Source organism: Ochotona princeps, chromosome 4 (assembly GCF_030435755.1).
Source record: "Ochotona princeps isolate mOchPri1 chromosome 4, mOchPri1.hap1, whole genome shotgun sequence".
Lineage (NCBI taxonomy): Eukaryota > Metazoa > Chordata > Mammalia > Lagomorpha > Ochotonidae > Ochotona > Ochotona princeps.
Window position 1 is genome coordinate 7,998,646 of NC_080835.1, and position 25,244 is coordinate 8,023,889.

General features: G+C 43.0%; 1 protein-coding gene across 4 annotated transcripts in view; it reads right to left on the minus strand.

Annotated features, from left to right (window-relative positions):
- LOC101523324 (mammaglobin-B-like) overlaps nucleotides 1-23,289 on the minus strand; it is a 233,567-nt gene extending 210,278 nt beyond the window's left edge. The window contains exons 1-3 of one of the 4 annotated variants that reach the window (XM_058662929.1): nucleotides 23,134-23,289; nucleotides 20,132-20,319; nucleotides 19,293-19,377 (exon numbers count right to left, since the gene is read on the minus strand). In XM_058662929.1, the coding sequence (XP_058518912.1) occupies nucleotides 19,339-19,377; nucleotides 20,132-20,319; nucleotides 23,134-23,188 (282 nt within the window). In that variant the 5' untranslated portion in view covers nucleotides 23,189-23,289 and the 3' untranslated portion in view covers nucleotides 19,293-19,338. Of the gene's footprint in view, nucleotides 1-19,270; nucleotides 19,378-20,131; nucleotides 20,320-23,133 lie in introns of those variants that run through there. The other 3 variants (XM_004596899.3, XM_058662930.1, XM_058662928.1) reach the window with 3 other exon arrangements.
- Nucleotides 23,290-25,244: the final 1,955 nt, after the last annotated feature.

Sequence of the window (25,244 nt, forward strand, 5' to 3'; positions counted from 1 at the left end):
TTATGTATGTTATAAGTTGTGTATAAACTAAAATTGAAATGTCAATGAGGTGGTCATAGAAGGTGGTTAAGAACTCGCATTTACTTTTACCATATTGGTTACTCATTACTATGTCAATTAATTCCATAATGATGTAAATTTTTGCTGATGGTATGTTGGAGCTTTTAATTGATCGGGATGACACTCTGCTGGCTCTGTCTTCAGACCAGAGAGGGTTTACCTAAGAAGCCGTTGAACTTGACTGGACAATAAGATGCTGGACTCTATGTTTGGTATATGCTTGCAATGGGGGAATCTCAACTGAACTTGAACTGTGGTTATGCAACAAGGTGGAGGAATCCACCATGGTGGGAGGGTTTGGGGAAGGGTGGGGAGAATCCCAGTACCTATGAAACTGTGTCACATAATACAATGTAATTAATGAATTAAAAATAATAGATAAATTTAAAAAAAGAAAAAAAAAAAGAGTTATGGGAGGGCCTGGAGGCGTGGCCTAGTGGCTAAAGTCCTCGCCTTGAACGCCCTGGGATCCCATATGGGCGCCGGTTCTAATCCCGGCAGCTCCACTTCCCATCCAGCTCCTGCTTGTGGCCTGGGAAAGCAGTGGAGGACGGCCCAAGGCATTGGGACCCTACATCCGCGTGTGAGACCCGGAAGAGGTTCCTGGTTCCTGGCTTCGGATCGGCGCGTACCCGCCCACTGAGGTCACTTGGAGAGTGAATCATCGGACGAAAGATCTTCCTCTCTGTTTCTCCTCCTCTCTGTATATCTGACTCTGTAATAAAATAAATAAATCTTTAAAAAAAAAAAAAAGAGTTTTGGGAGTCCCAGAAGGTGCAGAAAGAAAAACTGGTTTTACAGATACACTTAATGAAATAATAAGGGAAAAGTTCCCTAATCTAGAGAGAGAATTGGGAAACAACATCCAGGAGGGGCACAGAACTCTCAACAGGCTTGATCAAAAGCGATCTTCACCAAGATGCACGATCATCAAGTTCTCTTCAGTTGAACATAAAGAAAAGATCCTTAAATGTGCACATGAAAAAAATGAATGGACATATAAAGGAATGCCAAATAAACTCACAGGAGACCTCTCACAGGAAACTCTAAAGGCCAGAAGAGAATGGAATGACATATTCCAGATCTAAAAGAAAAACATTGTCGGCTAGGACAACATACCCAGCAAAGCTTTCTTTTGCCTTTAAATGAAATAAAATTCTTCCACAGTAAAGAAATTTAAAAGAATTTGCCTCTTTGAAACCTGCCCTTTAAATGATACTTCAAGATGTTCTCTTGACAGAGAAGAGGAATAACACCCAACAAAACCAAAAGCAAATGTGAAGAACATCCCAGTAAAATGACAGTAGAAGACTAAACCAATGAACAACCCATTCCTAAAATGACATGACCGAGGTAGGACCCATACATATTAACCCTGAATGTAAATTGCTTAAGGTTAAATACACATGATATATTAGTAGACTGGATTGAAAAACCAAACCCATTTATTTGTTGTCTAGAAGAGACACATTTCACCAACAAAAATCAGTGGAAACTGCATCACATGGGTTTTGATGTTTTCTGTTAGTTTCACCTCTTCAAAACACTTTCTTCTGATTAAATTCTTCAATGACTCATAGATCATATAGTAGCATCATTTTCTTCAAGAATTTTCTTGATTTTCTTTTTCATTTCTTCAGCGACGCAATAGTCATTCAGTAACATGTTATTTAACTTCATGGTGTTGTTAATTTCTTTTTTCTTCCTGATGTTGATTTTGTTTTGTGGCTCTTCATTTAACGGGATGTATAGTAACTGTGTAATGGAGACTGTCATATCTAGTAACATGTTATTTAACTTCATGGCATTGTAAATTTATGTTTTTCTTCCTATTATTGATTTTGTATTATGACCTTTCATTTGAGGGGATGTATATTAACTGTGTAATGGAGACTTACATATCCTGATGTGAGGATACAATGTAGTATGCATTTCTGCTTCCAGACAAAGATGGACTTAAAATGAACCTGCTTACTATATCTTGACAATAGGATCCTGGACTCTCTGCCATTGTCCATGCCCACAATGCTGGATATATGAAGAACTATACTTAAGTAACAATATATAGGAATTAGCTTTGTTTCGGGGGTGGGTTGGGGCTGGGATAAGGGAACTACCACGAGCCTATGGAATTGTATCATAAAATGATGATGATAATAATAATCAAATGTAGAATGTCAAAAAAGTAGACTCATGCCGAAGCTACCACCAAAGGCGGTGGCTGAGTCCTTGACTTCTCCAGGCCCAGGAGCAACTAGCCCTCAGGGTGAGTAGCCATGAGGGAAACTCAGAAGCTGTAGTCATGTCCTAGCCCCTCCCTGCCAGCAAAAGCTGGTGGCAGGACAAGTCAGGGTGGATTCTGATCATGGGGCAGGGGCCGGTCTGAAATCCCCCCACAGGGTGGCAGCTGCGGGAGGTGTCTCTGCCAGGTGGAATCCGGCTGGGGACTCAGGCCAAAGCCACCGCCAAAGGCAGTGGCTGAGTCCTTGGTTTTGGATGGCCAGTGCACCAAATGGTGCCAGGTTCTGCCTGTTGGCCGCCCAGCGGCGAGCTCTGGGGTTTTTATGATATGAAATAGCTCCTTAGGGACACCCATGAATAAAGCCAGCTTTAGTGTAGGAGCGACATGAATTCCTGGTGTTTCCCAGGAACAGGGACATAAAACTTTAGGGCAAGCATGGGTCTAAGACCTGAAGGTTTGGAGGGGAGCGCCCATAAGATCTATTTGAGCCAGACTGAAACACCAGCCAACTAGGAATCCTGACCAGAGCTTAATGGGAGGAGGGACAGAGTAAACAAGCCTGCGGTACATATTCGCATGCATGGGAACTAGGGAAGGGAGAAGACCTGGAGGGGGTTACGAGGAGTCGCCCCAGCTGGGCTGCAGCTCCCACTGGTTTGCATGAGGGCCGAGTATGAAGTGGGTAGGCCTGAGCTGGACTGCAACACCCATTGGTCCAAGTGGATGATAAGGCTGGAAACAGAACTGACCCAGTGGAGACAGATCACATTAAGGAGGGCCATGAGATTAACCTACACGTTAGAGATCCATACGCAGGGGAAGATTCTGTGGGGGATGTGTGGGCCAAACCCTATGGAAATTCTAGCCCCACAGGTTGCTTCAAGAGATGGAGTCATGGTGGACTAAGCTAGGTGTGACCGAGGAACCTGCCATTGACCACAGATTGGAGAACTGATGGCAGTCTGGACTAGTTGGGGCAGCGGTGCTTGGGTGTGCATCCTGAGGGGGATGTGGGGTCGGCCGGACTGCAACCCCCACCAGCTCATGCAATGCCAAGGGGAGGGCCAGATTGCACCAGGTACTAACCTAAAGCCCAGTGGCATGTATGAGAACTGGGTCTGGGGGGGATCAGGGGAAAAAGCTTGGGAAGCTCCCCTGGCAAGCTATAGCTCCCATTGGTGAATAGGTGGTCCGGACCTGGGGGTTAGACAGGCTGGGCAAAGTAGCACCAATGGCTCATCATTGTATGAAAAGGCGATGGAACCGGTGCACTGGGCCATTCTGAGCAAACCTTAGCCCGCAAGTAAGATTGGAAACCAGGGTGGAGTACAGCATATGCCCAGCCAGGTTTTTGCACCAACTGGTCTGCTTGAGCCACAGATGCTGAGCCACAGTGTCTAAGGCAGGGGTCGTGACAGGTGAGGGGCTGTGCCAAGCTGAGTTAGAGTAACCACTGGCATGTGTGCAATCTGTGGCTGGGAACAGGCCCAGTTTGGGAGCTAAGGGGACACCCTAGCTGGATGGAGGTTCCCACTAAGGGGCCCATGAGCTGGAATGGGGGCTGCATTCTGGTCAGGATATAGTTTTAGTCTCCCTTGGCACAAGTGTGGACTGGGACAAAATGCACCAGACCGGGCCAAAGCCCAACACCTTCTGGTGTTCTGGAGTACCAGGGTAGATGTGGGATGGACTAGGCTAGGTCTCAACCCCTATTGAGCCATATATGAGCTATATGTGGGTATGGATGAGCCATGGCTTAGCTGAAACATCCAACAGCAAGAACCAGAATGGATTGAAGGCCAGTTAGGAAAAAACACTGTTCCTAGTAGGACAGGAGGTGAACTGAGTAGGGCTGGATCATGGACCCACTGGTATGCGCAAAATCTGGCATTGGGAGAGGTTCTGATGGAGGAGCCCGGGCAACTCTTCTGGCAGGATACAAACCCTGCAGGTAAGTGCAAGAAGCATGGAAGGAAACAGCTCAGAACAGGCCATGGAAAGTGTTCCACTGGCATACATTTGGCATGGGTCAGAAAGAGACCAGGCTGAATCAGTTCACATCATCCACTGGCAAATCTGAACGCCAGAACAGAGTGTGGGTTGAGCCAGTTTTGGTTGTGACAAAGGCAGTACACAACACAGAATGCCAAGGTGAGGTTGCCTGTGCCAGATGTGACTGCAGCACCCAACCAGTACACGTGAGAACCAAGAAGGGAGGAGGTGAAACTGGCGAGGGGAATAAAGGGTGGTTCCCTCACCAGACAGCTACTCCCACTGGAGAGTGGGAACTGGGATGAGGGTAGACCAGACTAGGCACGGCTACAACACCTGTGGGCCTCATGTAGACTAGACCAGGTAAAAACCAGGCTGGGCTGATTATTCCTACTGGTGCATTCTACAATTAGAGTGGGTGAGGGTTGTTGGGGCTTAGCCACAGCATCAGCTGGCACAGGCTGGCACTGGGGGCTAGTTCTGTCAAGTCAAACCACAAAACCACCTGGAGAGTACATAATCTGGGTGTGGGAGAGGCCTGGGAGAGAAATAGTGGGCTGCTCCCTCTTGGGTTACCACTTCCACGGGAGGGCATGAAAACTAGCACAGGGGCTGGGGTGGCTAGGCAGACTCCCAACAACATCTGTGAAGGCTGAATAGTTGAGCAGGTTAGATGGAACATTGACATGTACAAGAGCCAAATGGGATGTGGGACAGACTGGACTAGTCTGCTATGCAAATTGGCAAACCAAGATAGGGGGCGGCCTGGTGGGGGTTATTGTGGGTCGCTCCAACTAGGCTGCAGCTCCCACTGGTTGATGTGAGGGCCGAGTATGCGCCAGGCAGAACCAGGCTGGACTGCAAACACCCATTGGTTCCAGTGCAAGTCGGGACTGAAAACAGAAGCAACCCAGCAATTGCAACCACTAGCTGATCGTGGTGATGGACTGTGCTAGGCCCTGTGTTTACTAGCACATATAAGAATCTGGTCTGGGAACACTTCAGACAAAATTTCTTTGGGTATCCCCCCAATCGAGCTTTCAGACTCAGAATGCTAACCATCAAATGACAGAAGACAAAACAAGTCAATCAATTGCTTCAGCTATATGTTGGCAATGAAAAACTGGGCAAATGGAGACTCTGTGATGGACTATGTCGATCAGTGAAATCTCCAGCAACCGCATTGTGCTTGGAGTGGTGAGATTGGCAACAATTCAAAACTGTTGAATTATCAGAACTACTTGGGCAAGACTCTCGGAGCATGCCCCACATCTGGGACCTGGTTGGGTGGGAGTCTGGGCGGGGCTTCTCCCTTAAAATCTCCTTTTACATCAGATATATTAAGGAAACAATACGGAACTAATTGTCTTACCCATCTTCCTGTAGTGCTTGAACCTTTTTATCCTAATTATGTCAAGATTGTCAAAATAATAAAAAAAAAGAAAACAAAAAATGGTAAAAAAGTAAAAAAAGTTAGCACATGAGAAAAAAGAGTTGAAGAAACAAAATTAGGTGCATAACATGTTAAAAATTACTTGGAAATTAGTTCTCTTTTGAAGAATCATTTCAGTTTTAAAAATAATTGAATAGGTTTGGGCCTTGGGATTCGTGGGCAAGTGCTGCTCCTCACAGTGTGGCGGCTGTTGGGGGTGCCCCTGCCGGGTCGGACCCAATGCTGGGGGCTCACGCCAAAGACACTGCCGCAAGGCAGTGAACGAGTCCTTGGCCTCCCCCAGGGCGGCCAGGGCACCATGTGGTGCCAGGCTGTGCCTGCTGCCTGCCAGGCCAGGGAGCTCTGGGGTATTGGTTGTCTGAATCGCTGCTTAGGTAGCTACTTGAGCCAAGGACACTAAGTCATACTGTCTAAGGCAGAGGCCAGGACAAGTGAGGGACTGAGATAAGCTGAGTCAGAGCAACCACTGGCAGGCGCATGATCTACGGCTAGGAACAGGCCCAGTTGGGGAGGCATGGGGACACCTTAACTGGGTTGAGGTTCCCACCAAGGGGCGCGTGTGCTGGATGGGGGCTGCATTCTATCTAGGAAACAGTTGTAGTCACCTGAGGCACTAGTGTGGGCTGGGATTGGATGCACCAGGCCAGTTCAGATCCTAACACCATCTGGTGTCATGGAGAACCAGAGGGTAGATGTGGGACTGATTAGGCTGGGTCTCAATCCCCTCTTGAGCCATGCGTGAGCTGTATGTGGGTGTGGACGAGCCATGGCCGGGCTGAAACATCCAACAACAAGAACCAGAATGGGCTGAAAGCCAGCCAGGAAAAGCCACTGTTCCTGCTAGGACAGGAGGTGAACAGGGTAGGGCTGGCTCAAGGACCCCCTGGCATGCGCAAAATCTGCCATTGGGAGGGGTTCTGTTGGAGGAGCCTGGGCAACTCCTCTGGCAGGACACAGTCCCTTCAGGTAAGCGCAAGAAGCATGATAGGAAACAGCCCAGAATAGGCCATGGAAAGTTTCCCACTGGCACACATTCAGCATGGGTCAGGAGCAGACCAGGCTGAATCAGTTCATGTCACCCACTGGCAAATCCGATCACCAGAACAGAGTGTGGGATGAGCCGGGTTTGGTCGCGACAAAACCAGTACACATTATGGAATGCCAGGGCGTGGTTGCCTGTACTGGATATGAATGCAGCATCCAACCAGCACACGTGAGAACCAGGAAGGGAGGGGCAGAACCGGCAGGGGGATTAAGGGGCTGGTCCCCTCGCTGGACAGCTACTCCCACTGGAGAGCGTGGGCTGGGATAGAGACAGACCAGACTAAGCAAGGCTACATCACCTGTGCGCTGCATGTGGATTAGACCAGGGAAAAGCCAGGCTGGGCTGATTATTCCTGCTGGTGCAAGCATAAATTCGAGTGGGTGAGGGATGTATGGGCATAGCCGCAGAAGCTGGCACTGGGGACTAATACTGTCAAGTCAAATCACAGAACCACATAAAGAGTGCATAAACCAGGACAGAGAGACCTGGGAGGGAAAAAGTGGGTTCCCCCCTCTTGGGTCACCACTTCCACAAGAGGGCACAAGAACTAGGATAGGAGCTGGGATGGCTAGATAGAGAGGCACTCAACAACACCCATGAGGGCTGGATGGTTGAGTTGGTTAGATAGAACTAAGCTTTAATACCCATTGACAAGTACAAGAGCCAAATGGGATGGGGGACAGACTGGTCTTCTGCTACACATACTGGCAAACCAGGGTAGGGGGCGGGCCTGATGGAGGTTATTGTGGGTCGCCCCAACTAGGCTGCAGCTCCAACTGGTTGATGTAAGAGCTGAACCAGACTGGACTGCATCACCCATTTGGTTCCAGTGCAACTCGGGACCGAAAACAGAACCAACCCAGCAATTGCAACCACCAGATGATCGGGGTGATGGACTGTGCAAGGCCCTGTGCTTGCTAGAACATACAAGGAACTAGTCTTGGAATACCTCAAAGTTTCTTTGGAGATCTCCTGAATCGAACTGCTGGACTCAGAACTCTAATCAAGAAAAGAGAGAAGACAGAGCAGATCAATCATTCATCTCAGCTATATGTTGGCAGTGAAATATGGGGCAAACGGAGACTTTATAATGGACCATATCAATCAGTGGACGACCTCATTGAGCAAAACTGGCAGCGATTCATAACCAGAGAACTATTGACAGCACTCGAGCACATATCTCAGAGCATGCCCCACATCCGGGACTCGGGGTGGGCGGGAAACCGGGTGGGGCTTCTCTCTCAATATCCCCCTTTACCTCAGATACATGATGGAAACAATATGGACACAATAATATTACCCACTTCCCTATCCCCATGAACCTTTTTTTTTTCTTTTTCTTTCTTTAAGTGTAGTTAACTATGTAAAGATTGTCAACAACAATACAATAAAATAGATTAAAAAAATAATTGAACATTCTCAGAACTTTTAAACCACTAAGTATAAAAGAAAAAGTCAGACATTCTTTGAGAAAAACATGGAAATGTCATAATCTCCATTATTCTGTTTCTCTGTACTCTTTGTTAAGAGAAAGGATGATAACATCTGAGAATAAAAACTGTTAATGCATTCTGTTATAAAAACAAGATACTGTTGCAATTCAAATCTTTGTTACTAAATTTTTGCACTTCATGTTAGTGGTTTACAAAGGACTATTAATTTGTAAAATAAAAAAAATACATTACCTTTGTAGGAATTACATAATATAACCAATGTAAGTGCTCACTTTGGCAGCACATGTACTGAAATTTGAGCCATATAATGCATGTAAGTGTATAGTATGTAACAATAAAACACAAAAACTTTTCTGAAGCTGTTGATGTTTCAGAATATTATGCCAAAGAGAATATCTTTAACAATAAAACTTGATTACAATATTTGGTTTAAATATATGTATATATATATATATGTATATATATATAATGGCATTTATGTTTGCAATAAAATTTGCCAATATTCAATCATCAAAATAGCTTTAAAATTGTGAAATTCAAAAATCCATTTGTTATAAATTAGTGATTTTATTTTTACTTATTTCTATCCTTGAGATGTAAAACATTCTTTCTAGTTTCTCAGTGGTTGTTGTGAATGAGCAGATTAAATTACCTTATGATAGACATTGCTAAACAGTAAATGGTTTGTACCTCGGACTTGCAGATGTGGGTAGGGATCCTGAAACGAAAATCTGCTCCTGATGTTCTTAGAGCATTTACAGGGGCAGTATCGCCTTTAAAAAAAAGCGTATATGGGGCAATGACTGTCATGGTGGAGTTGGCACTTTCTGTAGTTAAAGTTTCCCTCACATTTTTCTTACATGAATGTTCCCTGGAATACATGATTTTTTGTAGATGGAGCTTTCAGTTGTGTCTTTATTCAATCTTGCTGGTGTTATGAATGGAGTCTCTCCTGCACTGTGAGCTCAACTGTTTGCTCCAGTTATTTTATTTTATATCTAAATATCTATTCAGTTTCATAGGCTCAGGGATTTCTCCTTAACTTCCTCTTTCCTCCCTCCACGGTTTCCCCCATATTATTGCAATAGTGTAGTCCCTCAGCAACGGTCACAAGTCCATGATTCTGCTGTTTAAATGCATCATGACATTACAGGTTTAGGTAATGGTAGAAAATCCAGCATTCTATTTTCAAGATATATTTAACAGTTTCCTTGTGGGTCCTCCCTTTTTTCAGGAGTAGAGATGCGTACTATAATGTATCACCTTTCCTGGTATGGTAGTCTCCATTATACAGTTCATCTATGAGACTACATATATACTTATCTATAAATTTATTAATTTTGTGTTTTGCATGAAGGTTGACTTATATCAGAAAGAACATATGATATTTGTCTTTTGGGGAATAGCTTAGCTCATTTAGTGCAATGGTCTCATTGGGAGCATTTCATTGCAAATGGTAAAATTTTATTTTTGTTTTAATGGCTGAATAGCCATTTAAGTTGGAGCAAATGTACCACAGTTTCTTTACCCATACATATCTTGTTGGGGATCTGGGTTTTTTCCATGTCTTTGCTTTTTCTGGCTTGTGCTGCTATTAATATAGGGTTGCGGCCCACTTTCTCATATGCTGATTTCACTTCCTTTTGCTATATTCCCACAAATGGGATAGCTGAATAATACATTAGATAAATTTTCAGTTGTCTGAACACTGTCCATTCTGTTTTCCGTAGTGGCTGCACTGGCCTATAATTCACTAACAGTGAAGTAGGGTACCTTTCTCCCCATGTCTATGCCAGCAAGTATTGTCAGTAGAGTTCTGAATGTAGGCCACTCTCACTGGAGTTACATAGAACCTCAAAGCAATTTTAATTTGTATTTTGCTGATAGGAAGCCTGAACATTTTTTCCTATGTCTACTAGCCATTTGAACTTGTTCTTTTGAAAAATTCCTGGTCATTTCCTTAGCCCATTTCTTCAAAGAGTAGGGTTGCTTGTTTTGCTGTCATGGAGCTCTGAAACTCTGTAAATCCTGGATGTTAGTCCCCTCTCAATTGTATATCATGTACAGATTTTCTCACATTCTGCTTGTTGCCTCTTTGTTTATTGATTCCAGATGAACTTTTGTATCATCTTCTCTATTTCTGAAAAGAATATTGTTGGAATTTTGGTTAGGATCTTGTTGAATCTGTATATATTTGTTTAGTATTTTGGACATTTTGATGCTGTTAATTCTGCCAATCCAGGAACATGGTTGGTTTCTCCATCTTTTAATGTCTTGTTCTCTTTCTTTTTGAAGTGTTTTGTAATTTTAATTATACAGGCCTCCACGTCTTTGGTTATGTTTATTCCCAGATATTTAAGGTTGTTCTCCACTATTTTAAAGAGGACTGTACTTAGAATTTCTTTCTCAGCAGTGAAGTTATTTGTATATACTAGGGCCATCAATTCATGTTCATTAATTTTGTGCCCTGGTACCCTGCCAAACTCTCTTAGGAGTCCTATAGGGTCTTGGTTGAATCTTCTTTTGCTCATGGTCAAATCAAGGAAATAAGTAGAAATGGCAGTTCTGTGCCTGGGTTCACCTGTTGAGCTCCCAGTGAACTCCTCTTTCCACCTGGCCATTGGTGGAGCTCCAATTGCAGATCACTGACTGCCGGTGGGGGGAGGGTAGGGTCTAGTCACTGCAACCCTGTCTGTAACCTCTGCTGCTTGCCTGTTTTCATGGGTCTCCATGTCCGTCTGCTGTCACCCTGTCCTCTCCTATTTCCTGGGATCACTCATTCTCTGCTTCACATGACTCTCCATTGGTTAAATGTGTCCTTATTTAGTCCACAATCTTGATTCTCAGAGAGTCCTTTTTGAATGATTGGGTTGTGTCTGCACATGGATTGATCATTCAGCAGGCACAGATTCAGAGAATAGGGATTTGTGGATGATTCCATTGGAAATGAAAAGGGGTCAGAGTCAGCACAGATGCAGTAGTTAGTTAACCTGGAGGAGAGCAAGAAAACAGTCCATCCTGTGGTGTGGGGATATGCTGACACTCAGTAGGAGGAACTGTGATTGTGCCATGTGATGTAGACACAGATAATAACTCAAAGATATGAGAAAGAATCTATCAGAGGGAAAGTAATATTTACAGAGAAAAGGAGAGGCAGAGACATATCTGTCCACTATCCACTCCCTGAGAGGCTGTAGTGGCCAGGGCTGAGCTGAATTGGAGCCAGGGGCCAGGAACTTCTTCTGGTCTCCTGCATAAGTGCAGAGTCCCAAGGCTTTGAGCCATCCTCAATTGCTTTCCCAGGCCACAAAAGAAGGTGCTGGATGGCATGTGGGACAGCCAAATAGGAACCAGTGCCCACATGAGATTCTGGCACATGCTAGGCGAGGACTTTAGCCACTAAGCTACCACTAGGCAGGGATCTGATGCACTGATTTTGTCTGCACACACTGGCCTGTGAGAGGAGACCTCTAAACCCTTGCAATCCTATGGTGGAAGAAAAAGGAACTTCAGTTTCTTGCAGTAAGTTTATTGAAATCAAATGTGCTTCAGGTTTCAACAATTGTCTTGCAGGTTTCTGGTCACAGAGAAATAGAGCTGTGGTTTTCGGCAGTCTGCACATGGTTGGGTCACATAGTCTGGATTCCACTGAGACACAGGCCTTGTGACAGTTAAAAAGGAGCACAGTATAGGCTTTCAACTATTATTTTCTGCAAAACAAAATCAGACATGTGACATAGATTTTGAACACTCTCTTTATTGATCTAATATTGAAATCAGGACTTCCTGCAATTTTTTTCTTAAAAGATGACAACAGGAAAATTACCACTGAACACAAACTTAGAATCATTATACCATTTATTCTACATTTGGAGTGCAATGATGGATGCCCAGGAGAGGCCAGTGCTCTAAGGCAATTTCTCCCACAAGAGACACATTCTATAGTTTTCAGTCTCCTCCAAAATTATTGCTCAGTGAAATAGTTTTAGTATGCATGCCTCTGTGCTTGTGTGACACCTCTTGACATGTGTGTTATAGTCATGTGTGTATGGACTTGGGTGAGTGTTAGGAGAAATGTTTATAAAGTTTAATTCTATCTGTTTGGATTTTTTAAATGTTCACTGATTGTAGATTTGAAGTGAAGTAGAATATCATGCTAGGGACAAAATTAACTTAATTGACTAAATTGATATGAGTGTAATCGATTGTTTGTCATTACTGATTAGAGACCGTGTCTTCCTGGTGAGTGATTTACAAGCTAGAACATAAGTGAATCAACATTACCTCTTAGAGTTTAAAGTTTTCTAGAGTCTTGTTGCTGTGGTGGACTTAACACTGCTTGAACTTCTCTGCAGCAGCCCTATCAACGCTACTATGAATGAACTCACCCACAAATGCTAAGTATTCTTCTACAGACATTTGTGAATTGATGGTGTTATCAATCAAGTCCTCTATAAACTGGAAGCCATAACCTGAGGAGTAAGAATGAGAAAATGAGCTTATAGTCTGATGTGGAATGTGGTTGGGAGTTCTAGTTATATTAGCTATCATCCTGTACATTTCCTACCTTAAATGTACAGTGCAGTGAATCAGCAATAGAGGATCTGTGTCTTTCCTTCCCTCCCATGAACAACTACCTCTAAAATGACACAGTCAGGAGGGCATGAGGAGGGGTTGGGGGAATCCCAGAGCTTATGAAACTGTGTCATAAAATGAAATAAAAAGAAAAAAATAAAATGATATAGTCACAGAGGTGGGGAAGACAGTACACTCCCATGGTCTGTCTAGGCTCATCATGCAATCCTCCTTGAGTCATCATTCTGCTCTTCTCATCGAACCCCAGAACAACGCGGCTCCTGGACCTTACAGTTGGAACCCCCAACACCATGAGCCAAAATAAACCTTGTTTGGTATGTAACTACTCGCACTCTAAGTACTACCAAGTTTTTGAGGTAAAATCATGAAAACCTAATTAACATATCATGTCAATACTATAATTCAGAGCACCAACAAGAATTCCAAGGGCAACAGATATCACAACATAGACATAGAATTCTGTTTTCCTGGGACAGTGAGGAAGCAGAGAACAGGTATAAAGTCCACGTTCTGAATCTACCAAGCGCTTTCAACTCATCATAAGTAGCAAGTGGTGATTACTAGGGAACTACATAGATTTTTTTTATTATATTGTTGACAATCTTTACATAGTTAATTACGGTAAAAAAAAGATTCAGGGGGTATAAGAAAGTGGGTAAGACTATTATGTCCATATTGTTTCCTTCATGTATCTGAGGTAAAGGGGGATATTAAGGAAGAAGCCCCACCTAGTTTCCCACACACCCCAAGTCCCGGATGTGGAGCATACTCTGAGATATTTGCTCAAGTGGTTTTAATAGTTCACCAGTTATGAATTGCTGCTAGTTTCACCACTCCCAGCTTGATGAGGTCATTGCAGAATCCACTGATTGACACAGTCCATCATAGAGTCTTCATTCGCCCAGTATTTGCTGCCAATATAAAGCTGAAGCGGTTGATTGACTTGTTCTGTCTTCTGTCTTTTCTTGGCTAGGGTTCTGAGTCCAGCAGTTCGATTGGGGAGATTCCCAAAGAAACTTTGAGGTATTCCCAGACCAGATTCTTGTATGTTCTAGCAACCACAGGGCCTTGCACAGTCCATCGCCACGATCAGCTGGTGGTTGCAATTGCTGGGTTGCTTCTGTTTTCAGCCTCCACTTGCATTGGAACCAATGGGTGTTGCAGTCTAGCCTGGTTCTGCCCAGCACATACTCAGCCCTTACATAAACCAGTTGGAGCTGCAGCCTAGTCTGAGCGACCCACAATAACCCCCACCAGACCCGCCCCCTATCCTGGTTTGCCAGTATGTATAGCAGACTAGTCCAGTCTGTCCCACATCCCATTTGGCTCTTGTACATGTCAATGGGTATTAAAGCTTAGTTCTAATTAACCAGCTCAACTATCCAGGCCCTTACGGATGTTGTTGAGTGCCTCTCTGTCTAGCCACCCCAGCCCCTGTCCTAGTTCTTGTGCCCTCTTGTGGAAGTGGTGACCCAAGAGGGGGGAACCCACTATTTCCCTCCTGGGTCTCTCTCAGTCCCAGTTTATGCACTCTTTAGGTGGTTCTGTGATTTGACTTGACAGAATCAGCCCCTAGAGCCAGCTTCTGCCGGCTGATGTTGCAGCTAAGCTCAAACAACCCTCACCCACTCTAATTTATGCTTGCACCAGTAGGAATAATCAGCCCAGCCTGGTTTTTCCCTGATCTAGTCCACATGCGGCGCACAGGTGTTGTATCCCTGCTTAGTCTGGTCTGTCCCCAACCCAGCCCACGCTCTCTAGTGGGAGTAGCTGTCTGGTGAGGGGACCAGCCCCTCCCTTCCTGGTTCTCACATGTGCTGGTTGGGTGCTGCAGTCAAATCCAGTACAGGCAACCTCACCCTGGCATACCATATTGTGCATTAGTTTTGTCGTGACCAAACCTGGCCCGACCCACACTCCGTTCTGGTGTTTGGATTTGCCAGTGGATGACATGTACTGATTCAGCCTGGTCTGCCCCTGACCCATGCCAAATGTATGCCAGTGGGAAACTTTCCATGACCTATTCTGGGCTGTTTCCTATCATGCTTCTTGCGCTTACCTGCAGGGACTGTGTCCTGCCAGAGGAGTTGCCCAGGCTCCTTCATCAGAATCCCTCCCAATGCCAGATTTTACGCATACCAGGGGGTCTTTGAGCCAGCCCTACTCAATTCACTTCCTGTCCTAGCAGTAACAGTGGCTTTTCCTGGCTGGCTTTCACCCCATTCTGGGAACTACATATTTATTTGGGTAAATCTTCATAGGCAGACTGTGATTCTTTTGCTTCTTTTACTATTACTATTATTATTATTAATGGCAGATTTACATACAAACAGAAGAAGATTTAGAGAGGAAGGTCTTCCATCTGTTAGTTTCTCATATGAGTGCAGGGTCCCAAAGGCGTCCTCTACTGCTCTTCCAAGCCACTGGGGGGAGCTGGTTGGGAAATGGAGCAGCCAGCACACAAACTGACACTCTCATGGGATACCAAAACATACAAAGTGAGGATTTAGCCAGCGGGCCATCATGCTGGGCCATAGACTGTGGTCTTGTGAATATGAACTGATTTTTGAATTTTTAAATAACTATGGTTTTCTATTTGAAAATCTGTGGACTCTTGTTTTTCAGTGTCTCTTTCACTTTGCATGAAATATGTTAATCAGACAAAATGGACATGAAATGGAATCTTCTCCTTAGCTCTCTCCTGTCTTCTGAATCTCCGGGCATCCACTAACATACAGGACCTGATTGTTGCCTGAGTCAGTCTCTCTTGTCATCTCCAGGACCCTGATCATTGCCCTCTTCAACCTAGTTTAAAAACCTCAGGACATGCGTCTTGCAATTCTTGTCTTTGTATAATAATAATGCACGCTGACCATTTCCTGTCTGTTTCTAAGCTTTCCTTATTGCTCTCTATTCTAGATTTGTTTGTTTGTTTGTTTGTTTTGAGGGGTTTTTGGAGTGATCCTGATGGTCATTGCGAGAGAGGGTGGGGACCCAAAGTGAAAGATTAGCTACTCCTCACTGGGGTATGGAAGATTTCTCTGCACACCCCTCCTAAAACTTTCTGCACCTTAACTGTTGACATATGTCTTGTTAGAGTTATAGAGTTAGACTACCAGAAAAACAGCCAGGTTCAGCAAAATTATGCTTCAGTGCTATAAACTGCTAAATACTAAAAATAAAATAGACTTGAGACAGCTGAACAGTAATCTATAGCCATGTTAAGGTGTATAGAACCTGGTTGTATATAAACTAAAATTGAAATGTCAATGAAGTAGTCACAAGAGGTGGTTAAGAACTTGCACTTTTTTTTTTTTTTTAACATATTGGTTGCTCAATACCATGGCAATTAATTCCATAATGTTATAAATTGTTGCTGATGTTATGTTGGGGCTTTTAATTGGTCGGGATGATATTCTGCCGGCTGTACCTTCAGACCAGAGATGGTCTCCCCAAGAAATCGTTGAATTTACCTGGACAATAAGATGCTGGACTCTATGCTTGGTATATGCTTGCAAAGAAAGAATCTTGACTGAATTTGAGCTGTGCTAATGCAACAAGATGGTGGAATTCACCAAGGGGGGAGGGCTTTTTGGAGGATTTGGGGGTATCCCAGAGCCTATGAAAACTATGTTACATAATGCAATGTAATCAATTAAAAAAATAGTAATGCAAAACTTGCCAGTTAACTGTTGAATTGAATTGGTGGGGAGGGGAAAGTTGACTGATCCCCAAGACTTTAATATTTATGTTTCAGAGAACCTCCTGAGGTTATGGAGAAATATGAAATAATCTCAATATAATGCCTTAAAGGTAACGATGAGAAATATTCTAAAGCGTGGCATCAGTTTTCACTGAAACCCCTGACATCATGTAATTGTTTTCATTTTGACGTTTGGGAAAGCTTTGATGAGATACAAAGTCAAATATACAAAGAAGAAGAAAGACAGAGGAAGATTTTCCATGTGATGATTCACTATCCAAGTGGCTGCAGTAGTCAGAGCAGAACCTGTCTGAAGCTAGGAATCTGGAACCTCTTCCAGATCTCCCACATGGGTGAAGGGTCCCAAGGCTTTGGGCTGTTCCTGACTGCTTTCCCAGGCCATCAATAGGGAGCTAGATGGCAAGCAGGGCTGCCGGGACACGAATTGTGCCCATATGAGATCCCAGTGCATGCAAGGTGAGGACTTTAGCTGCTAGAATACATTTTTAGAATCTTTGTGTTGATGACAGCCTTTTCCTTCCAATAAGTTATTCGTTTTTTTACCCAGTGATATCCTTGAATCAGAGTTCTTTAGGACCTTGTGCTTTATGTGACACAAGTGAAAATTATGTTATTCTGAATGAACCTTCCTATTTATCCACACAGATATGTGTTGAATTTGGCAACTGATATTCTGAGTGGAGCTATCAGGACATGAGAAGGTTTTGAAATCATCAGTAGACTCCGGACAGCCACTGCATACACTGGAGAATAAGAGCAGAAACACACACTGGGTGTTACACATCATCTTGCTGCCCATGGCTTTTAAAAAATCTTTATCATCATCATCATCATCATCATCATCATCATTTTATGATACAGTTAAAGAGGCTCCTGGTATTTCCCTTATCCCAGCCACAATTCCCCCCACCCCCACACACACCTAGTTCCCATATATCGTTACTAAAGTATAGTTCTTCATATGTCCAGCATTGCGGGCATGGACAAATGGCAGAGAGTCCAGCATCCTATTGTCAAGATATAGTAAGCAGGTTCATTTTAAGTCCATCTTTGTCTGGAAGCAGAAATGCATACTACATTGTATCCTCACATCTGGATATGTGAGTCTCCATTTCACAGCTACTCTACATCCCCTCAAATGAAAGGTCACAATACAAAATCAATAATAGGAAGAAAACCAAAAATTTACAATGCCATGAAGTTAAATAACATGTTACTAGATATGACAGTCTCCATTACACAGTTACTATACATCCCCTTAAATGAAAAGCCACAAAACAAAATCAACATCAGGAAGAAAAAAGAAATTAACAACACCATGAAGTTAAATAACATGTTACTGAATGACTATTGTGTCGCTGAAGAAATGAAAAAAAAATCAAGAACCTTCTTAAAGAAAATAATGCTACTGTATGATCTATGAGTCATTGAAGAGTTTAATGAGAAGAAACTGCTTTGAAGAGATGAAACTAACAAAAACAAAAAAATCAAAATCCATGAGATATAGTTTCCCCTGATTTTTGTTGGTGAAATATGTCTCCTGTTGCCTACAGGAGACACATATCCATGGCTTTTTGATATTAGGCCAAGGTTTGATATTAGGACAAGGTTTTTCCATCCCTTTATTATGGAAATCCACACAGAAATCCCAGGATGCTGGAATGTTTCAGAATTTACACAGCAAGATGCACAACCAATACCCGCAAACGAGCTTTTTCAACACTTACTTAGCTTTTTTTTGTCATAGTTTTGCCTTTCTGTGGAGAGTCGCTCTTGTAATGGCTCAGTTGTGTCTGCACATAAGCGATCATTCAGCAGGCACAGATTCAGAGAATAGGGATTTGTGAATGATTCCATTGGAAATGAAAGGGGGTCAGAGACTGGGCAGGGCTAGGCTGCAACATTCACCAGCTAGAGTTGGGACTGGGGCTGTGTCAAACTAGGCCAGGCTCCAGCATCTGACAGTAAAGGCCAAGACAGAGGTTGAAGCAACTACTGGCCTGCATAAGATCTGTGATTGTGAGTGAGCTTGGTAGGAGAGCTAAGGGGATATCCTGGTTGGGCTGCAGTTACCACTGGTGAGTGCGAGGGCTGGAATGGAGGCTGAGAACTGGGCTGGGCATGGCTGCAGTATGCCTTGGTATGGGTGTGGACTGGGTCTGGGGTGTGCCAGTTTAGGCTAGGCTCAACACCTGCTGGTACTTGTAAGAATCAGAGTGGGTGTAGGACAGGCTGGGCTAGGTCTCCACACTTGCTGAACCATGCCAGAGCTGTGTCTGGGTGTGGGTCAGGCATGGCTGTGGTGTGGCACTCACTGGTAAGAACCAGAAAGAGCGTGGGCTGGTCAAGCAAGGCCACTGTGCCCGCTGAAACAGGTAATGGGTCAAGTCAAGCACACAGGTGTGCATGAGATCTGCTGCTGGGAGGTGACCTGATCAGGAAGCTTGGGGAACTACTTTGTCAGGACATTCCCTGCATGTGAGCACAAGAGGCAAGGCTTGTAGCAGCCAAAACAAAGCCAGGTTGCAGTACCCACTGGCATACGTGTGAGTCAGGTCTAAGGGTAGGCCAGGTTGGACCGGTTAATAGAATCCATTGACAGAACCTCAGCTTTTTGCAGTGATTTTATTGTAATTAAGTATGTTTTGGGTTTCAACAATTGTTTTGCAGATTTCTGAAAAGGAAAAAAGGAAGAGAAGTTGTGGTTTCTGGTAGTCTGCTTTGGTTGGAGACCATCATCTGGATTCCTCTGAGCCAATGGTCTTGTGATGGTTAAAAAGGGGCACAGTACACGCTGTCATATATTGTATGCTGCAAAACAAAAGCAGACAGATAACCTAACTTCTCAGTGCTCTCTTCAGTGACCTAACGCTGAAATAAAGATGCTTGCTGTAATTTTCTTATGTTTTACCTAGATGGCCCAGAGCAAGAAGAGTTCACATGGGATGGAAAACTGTGAGGGTATTAGGGTAAGCATGTGCCTGTGTTGTCAGTATCCCAGTGAGCACTAGTTCTTGCCCCTGCTTTTCCACTTCTGATCCACTTCCTGTTTATGGCCTGGAAAGGCAGCAGAGGATGGCCCAAGTCATTGGGCCCCTGCACCTATGTGGGAGACCAGCAGAAGCTCCTGGCTTCACACTGATCCACATATGGTTGTTGTGACCATTTGGAGAGTGAAGCAAAAAAAATATTTTTTTTTTCTCTCTCTCTCTCTCTGTAACTTTGACTTTAAAAAAATAAATTTTACAAAAACAGCAAAATTGGGATCATTTTTCATTTTCTCTGCCATCCAAGAGACAGTTACAGATGCTCATCCAACATCAGTGCTTTGGGAATTTTCCTATAAGGGATCATTCAATCATGTCCTGTCTTCTCAAAAAAATCATTATTTACTGAAATACTACATGTAGTATAGATGCTTTCTGTATTATTTATCCTGGGTCTATTTATTTGGGATATTATATATACATATTATAACAGTAATCACAATCATTGACATATATGTGTGTGTGTACTCCTTCTGGTCAGTGATTTGCAGGATACAACATGAATAAATCAACATTACCACCATGACTCTAACGTTGGCCAGGGTCTCATTGCTCTGGCTGAGGAAGCACTGTTTGAACTCTTCGACAGCCTCTTTAGTAGCTTCTGAGTGGATGTATGGGGCAAGATACTCTGTGTATTCATCCACAGACACTTCTGGATCGATGGTGTGTTCCACTACGTCCTCCAGAAGTTGGCAGCCAGAACCTGGGGAGTAAGTATGAGGAAAAGGACTCAGAGCTGACGTGGGAACCATTTGGGAATCCTAGACCCATTCTTCCTAAACAATCATGGAGAAATGAGTTCAAAACGTTATGGAATGAAGTCCAGTATATTTTTGTCATGTCTGCATTTCTGTTTTTGCATATTTTAAAATTATTATTTTACAATGCAGTTTCATGAATTACAGAACTTAACCCCCACCACTCCAAATTCCCTCCAGACCCCACTGATTTGACCTATATTATTACAGTAGCATAGTCTTTCATAAGCAGTCATAAATCCATCATCCTGCTATTTAAGCATATCCTGGCATTGTAGGCATGGACAATGGCAGAGTGTCCAGCATCTTTTGTAACGATACATTTAACAATATCATTGGGAATCCCTTTCTCTTCTGGAAATAGATTCTTACTGCATTGTTTCTTCTTATTTGAATATGATAGTCTCTATTACACAGTTACTATACATCCCTTTAAAAGAAAAATCATAAAACAAAGTCAAGAACAGGAATAAAAATAGAAAATTTACAACATGAAGTTAAATAACACGCTACTAAAAGACCAATGTGTCACTGAAGAAATGAAATTCAAGAAGCTTCCTGAAGAAAGTGATGCTGTTGTATATATGGCCTATGTGTCACAGAAGAAATAAATAAGAAAAACGAAACTTTCTGGACGAAATTAAAAAAAAAAGCCAAAAATATCAAACTCCATCAGATGTAGCAAAAACAATATTGAAAGGGACATTTATAACATCAGGTGCTTACAGAAAAATTGAAATATCTCAAATAAATGATCTAATAATTCATCTCAAGGACACTAAAAATAAACAGGAACTAAGAAACGCTAAAAATCACAACAAAACAAATGGAGTGCAAATGAAAAAACTACAAATTGCATTAAGAAAGAGATCTTTTAAAAGTTTACTAAAATAAACTTTTAGCCAGATTAGCAAAGAAAACAATATAGACTTTGACATGAAAAAATAATAAAAGTGGGGCCAGGCACAGGAGCCTAGTGGCTAAAAGTCCTCTTCTTGCAGGTGGTGAGATCCCAAATGGGCACCAGCTTGTGTCCCGGTTGCTCCATTTTCCATCCAGCTCCCTGCCTGTGGCCTGGGAAAGCAGTCGAGGATGACCCAGGGCCTTGAACCATACACCCACGTGGGAGACCTGGACAAAGCTCTTGGCTACAGATGGCCACTTGGGGAGTAAATTAATGGACAGAAAATGCTTCCTCTCTGTCTTTCCTCTTCTCTGTATATCTGACTTTCCAATAAAAAATAATAAATATTAAAAAAAATATTAAAAGCAATGAAGGACAACACATAGTGATCACCTTACTAACTTCTAATGATTTTTTTTTAAGATTTTTTTTTATTGCAAAGTCAGATATACAGAGAGGAGGAGAGACAGAGAGGAAGATCTTCTGTTCAATGATTCTCTCCCCAAGTGACTGCAATGGCCAGCGTTGCACCGATCTGAAGCAACGAGCCATTAACTTCTTCCAGGTCTCCTATGTGGGTGTAGGGTTCCAAGGCCTTATCTTTTCTCTCTTCCTTTTTTTGCTATTTCAGTGTTCTTAATTGTGGGATGGGAAGCTCAAGCACTGGCCTCATACTATACCTGAAAAGTTTTGTTCTACACAACTCCCCAAGTAGTTGTGGCATCTGGGGGGTGCCTTTGTGAGGGTTAATTAGGGTAGATCAAGCCTTGGGGGCTTTAGCAGAAGAATGAACAGAAGGCTAGTGTTGTGGTTCAGTGACTTGAGCTGCCAGTTCTGACAGCAACACTTCACGCAAGTACTACTTAAAATCCCATGTGCTCCATGGCTGATCTAGAACCTCCTCATGCACCTGAGAAAGTTGAAGAAGATGGCTCCAGTATCTGGGCTCCTCTAACCACACGTAAGAACTGCATGGACATTCTGGACCTTCAGTTCAGCCTAGCGCCATCTTGGTCATTAGGGTCACTTTGGTGGTGAACAAATAATGAAAGACAAGTCTCTTCACTTGCTTCTCTTACTTGGTAGATAACTACTGACAATGTAAGTACTATCAAGTGTTTTAGGTAAAGTCATGAAAGCGTTACTAATATACTGTTTTAGTATAATACTACGGACAACAAGGACAACAAGATTTCCAAGGACAACAATGTGCCAAGTGTAACAGTGTCCCAATGGCTGCATTCATTCTGCTATCTATACACAATACAACACAGAGTGGCCTGTACTTGCAGAGGATGAAAAAGCATGTCAGGATTTGGATTCTGACTGGATCATTTCATGGACCCTGGTATAGCTTATTTACAAGATTGTGATCATGACCCTGTTCAGGTTTTTACCCTTGTGTGCCATCTTCAAGAATAAGAAGATATGAGGCCATTGGGTCACCTAGTTGCTGGGCCTTCTTTCTGGGAAGTTCCCTGCTTCCTGTCACAGGGAAGAATTTCACTGAGTACATAAGTTGGTAAAGTCAACAGTGATCAACGTGTCAATGTGCCATTCCATTAAGCCCATCCTGAATTCTCCTAAATATCTAATTTTAACACCAGATCCTGCACCTCTTTCTGGGTTTTCATGTTACTATATCAATGGTGAGGCACACTGGATGGCAACAAAACACACATACAGCTCCAGGCCAGGGACAAAACTCAGGAAAATGCTGCTGTTCCGGGGGCGACTTGGTGATTCTTAGTACTACCACACCTGTTCTTTGTATTGAGTCTCAATTAAGATGTTGCCTTCATAGTTCTGCGTAACAACCATGCTAGCCAAGGTTGCCTCTCTGCCCATAACTCACCTGCATAGCAGTAAAGGGGGAGGGCAGCCAGCATGAGGACCACGACCAGCTTCATGTTAAGCAGCTGTTGATTGTTCTTCACTCGTAAGTGGCTGAGTTGAAGGAATTCACTCTGGAGATGATCATGGAGAATTGCTCTATTTATTCACCAGGGAGCTACCTCATCTCTCCCAGGAAAGAGGGGAGGAGTCATAAATTTAATCCGGGATTAGATTGGAAAATACTGATCTCCCCAATTGACGCCACCAGTAGCCTCTATTTGCAGAAGACAGGAGGAAGTTGATTTTGACCCATGACCTTGTGATTGTTCTAATGAAAGAGTTGTGTTGAGGTGGTTACTGTTATCAATTTGAAATTTAAAAGTCCCCATTAATTTCTTCTTAACTCTTATCGTGTTCACTTTGGTCCTCATTTTCACTGGCTTTCATTTATTCTTTTACTTTGGTGTAGAAACAATTTTTTGTACTCCTTTAATCAAAAAGCTATGAACATTGTAAAATACAAACATGCAAGGTTTGCATTGCTATTTTAATTGCATGGAAATTTTCAATAAATATTCAGTTAATGTTGAAAACAAAGTCACTCTATATGACTACTAGGCATAATTCACAGGGATGCTCCTTCAATCTGCACCTCATCATGCCCATATATAACATGAGCATATATTTTAAAAAGAGAAATGAAATGAATTGGAATGGTAGTAAGCATATTCCTGACAGTCTGGACCCAGCCAGAGTGTGTGGTCATCCATGAAATGGGCACTTCATCTATCCCGATTATCGCAAGCATAGCACAGATACAAAATTCTGCCTCCCTGGAAGATAGTGAGGAAGCAGAAGATCGGGCATGGAATCCAGTGTTCTGAATCCACCAAGTGCTCTCAACTCATCACAAGTAGCAAGCGGTGATTACCAGGGAACTACATAGTCATTTGGGTAAATCTTCATAGACTGTGATTCTTTTGCTTTTATTATTATTATTATTATTATTATTAAATGGCAGATTTACAGAGAGTAGAAGATAGAGAGAGAAAGGTCTTCCATCTGCTGGCTCACTCCCCAAGTGGCCGCAACATCTGGAGATAAACTGATCTAAAGCCAGGATCCTGGAGTTTCTTTTGGGTCTCCCATATGGGTTCATGATCCCAAGGCTTTGGGCTATCCTCTACTGCTCTTCCAAGCCACTGGGGGGAGCTGGTTGGGAAATGGAGCAGCCAGCACACAAACTGACACTCTCATGGGATACCAATGCATACAAAGTGAGGATTCAGCCAGTGGGCCATCATGCTGGGCCATAGACTGTGATCTTGTGAATATGAATTCCTTTTTGAATTTTTAAATAACTGTGATTTTCTATTTTAGACCTTGAAAATCTGTGGACTCTTGTTTTTCAGTGTCTCTTTCACTTTGCATGAAATATGTTAATCAGACAAAACGGACATGAAATGGAGTTTCCTCTTTAGCTCTCTCCTGTCTCCTGAATCCCCTGTGTCTACTAACACACAGGATTGGACTGTTCTCTGAGTCAGTCTCTTCTGTCACCTGCAGGACCCTGACCACTGGCTTCTTTAACCTAGTTCAAACACCTCAAGTCACACACCTTGCAATTCTTGACTTTGTGTAATCGTCATGCAAATGTTGCAGTAAATAATTGCTAATTGATTAGGGGAGGGAAATGAGATGATCATCAGAGATTTTATAGATTCTGTTGCAGGAAACTTTACTAGATTTATGGAGAAATAGGAATGTATCTCAATAAAATGCTTTAAAACCAGATGACAAATACTGTAAAATCAGCTTTCATCCAAGCTGTTGATACCATGACATTTTATCTTCCATCTGATGTTTTGGGAAGTTTTGATGATGACCAACCTGACTCAATGATGATCGACCTGATTGTATCAACAATCACCTATTTAATTAGTGACAATTATCATTTGATACAATCTGGTCCAACCAACATCTTTGAGCTGCAGCCAGATAAGGTACAAGTTAAGGAAAGTTGTCAGGCTATGATTAATTCTTCTTGCCTTTTTTTCACCAGGATTCTAAACTTTACACAACTTGACCTTATCTTATAGGAATAATTAAATATTTAATCCTCACACTGAG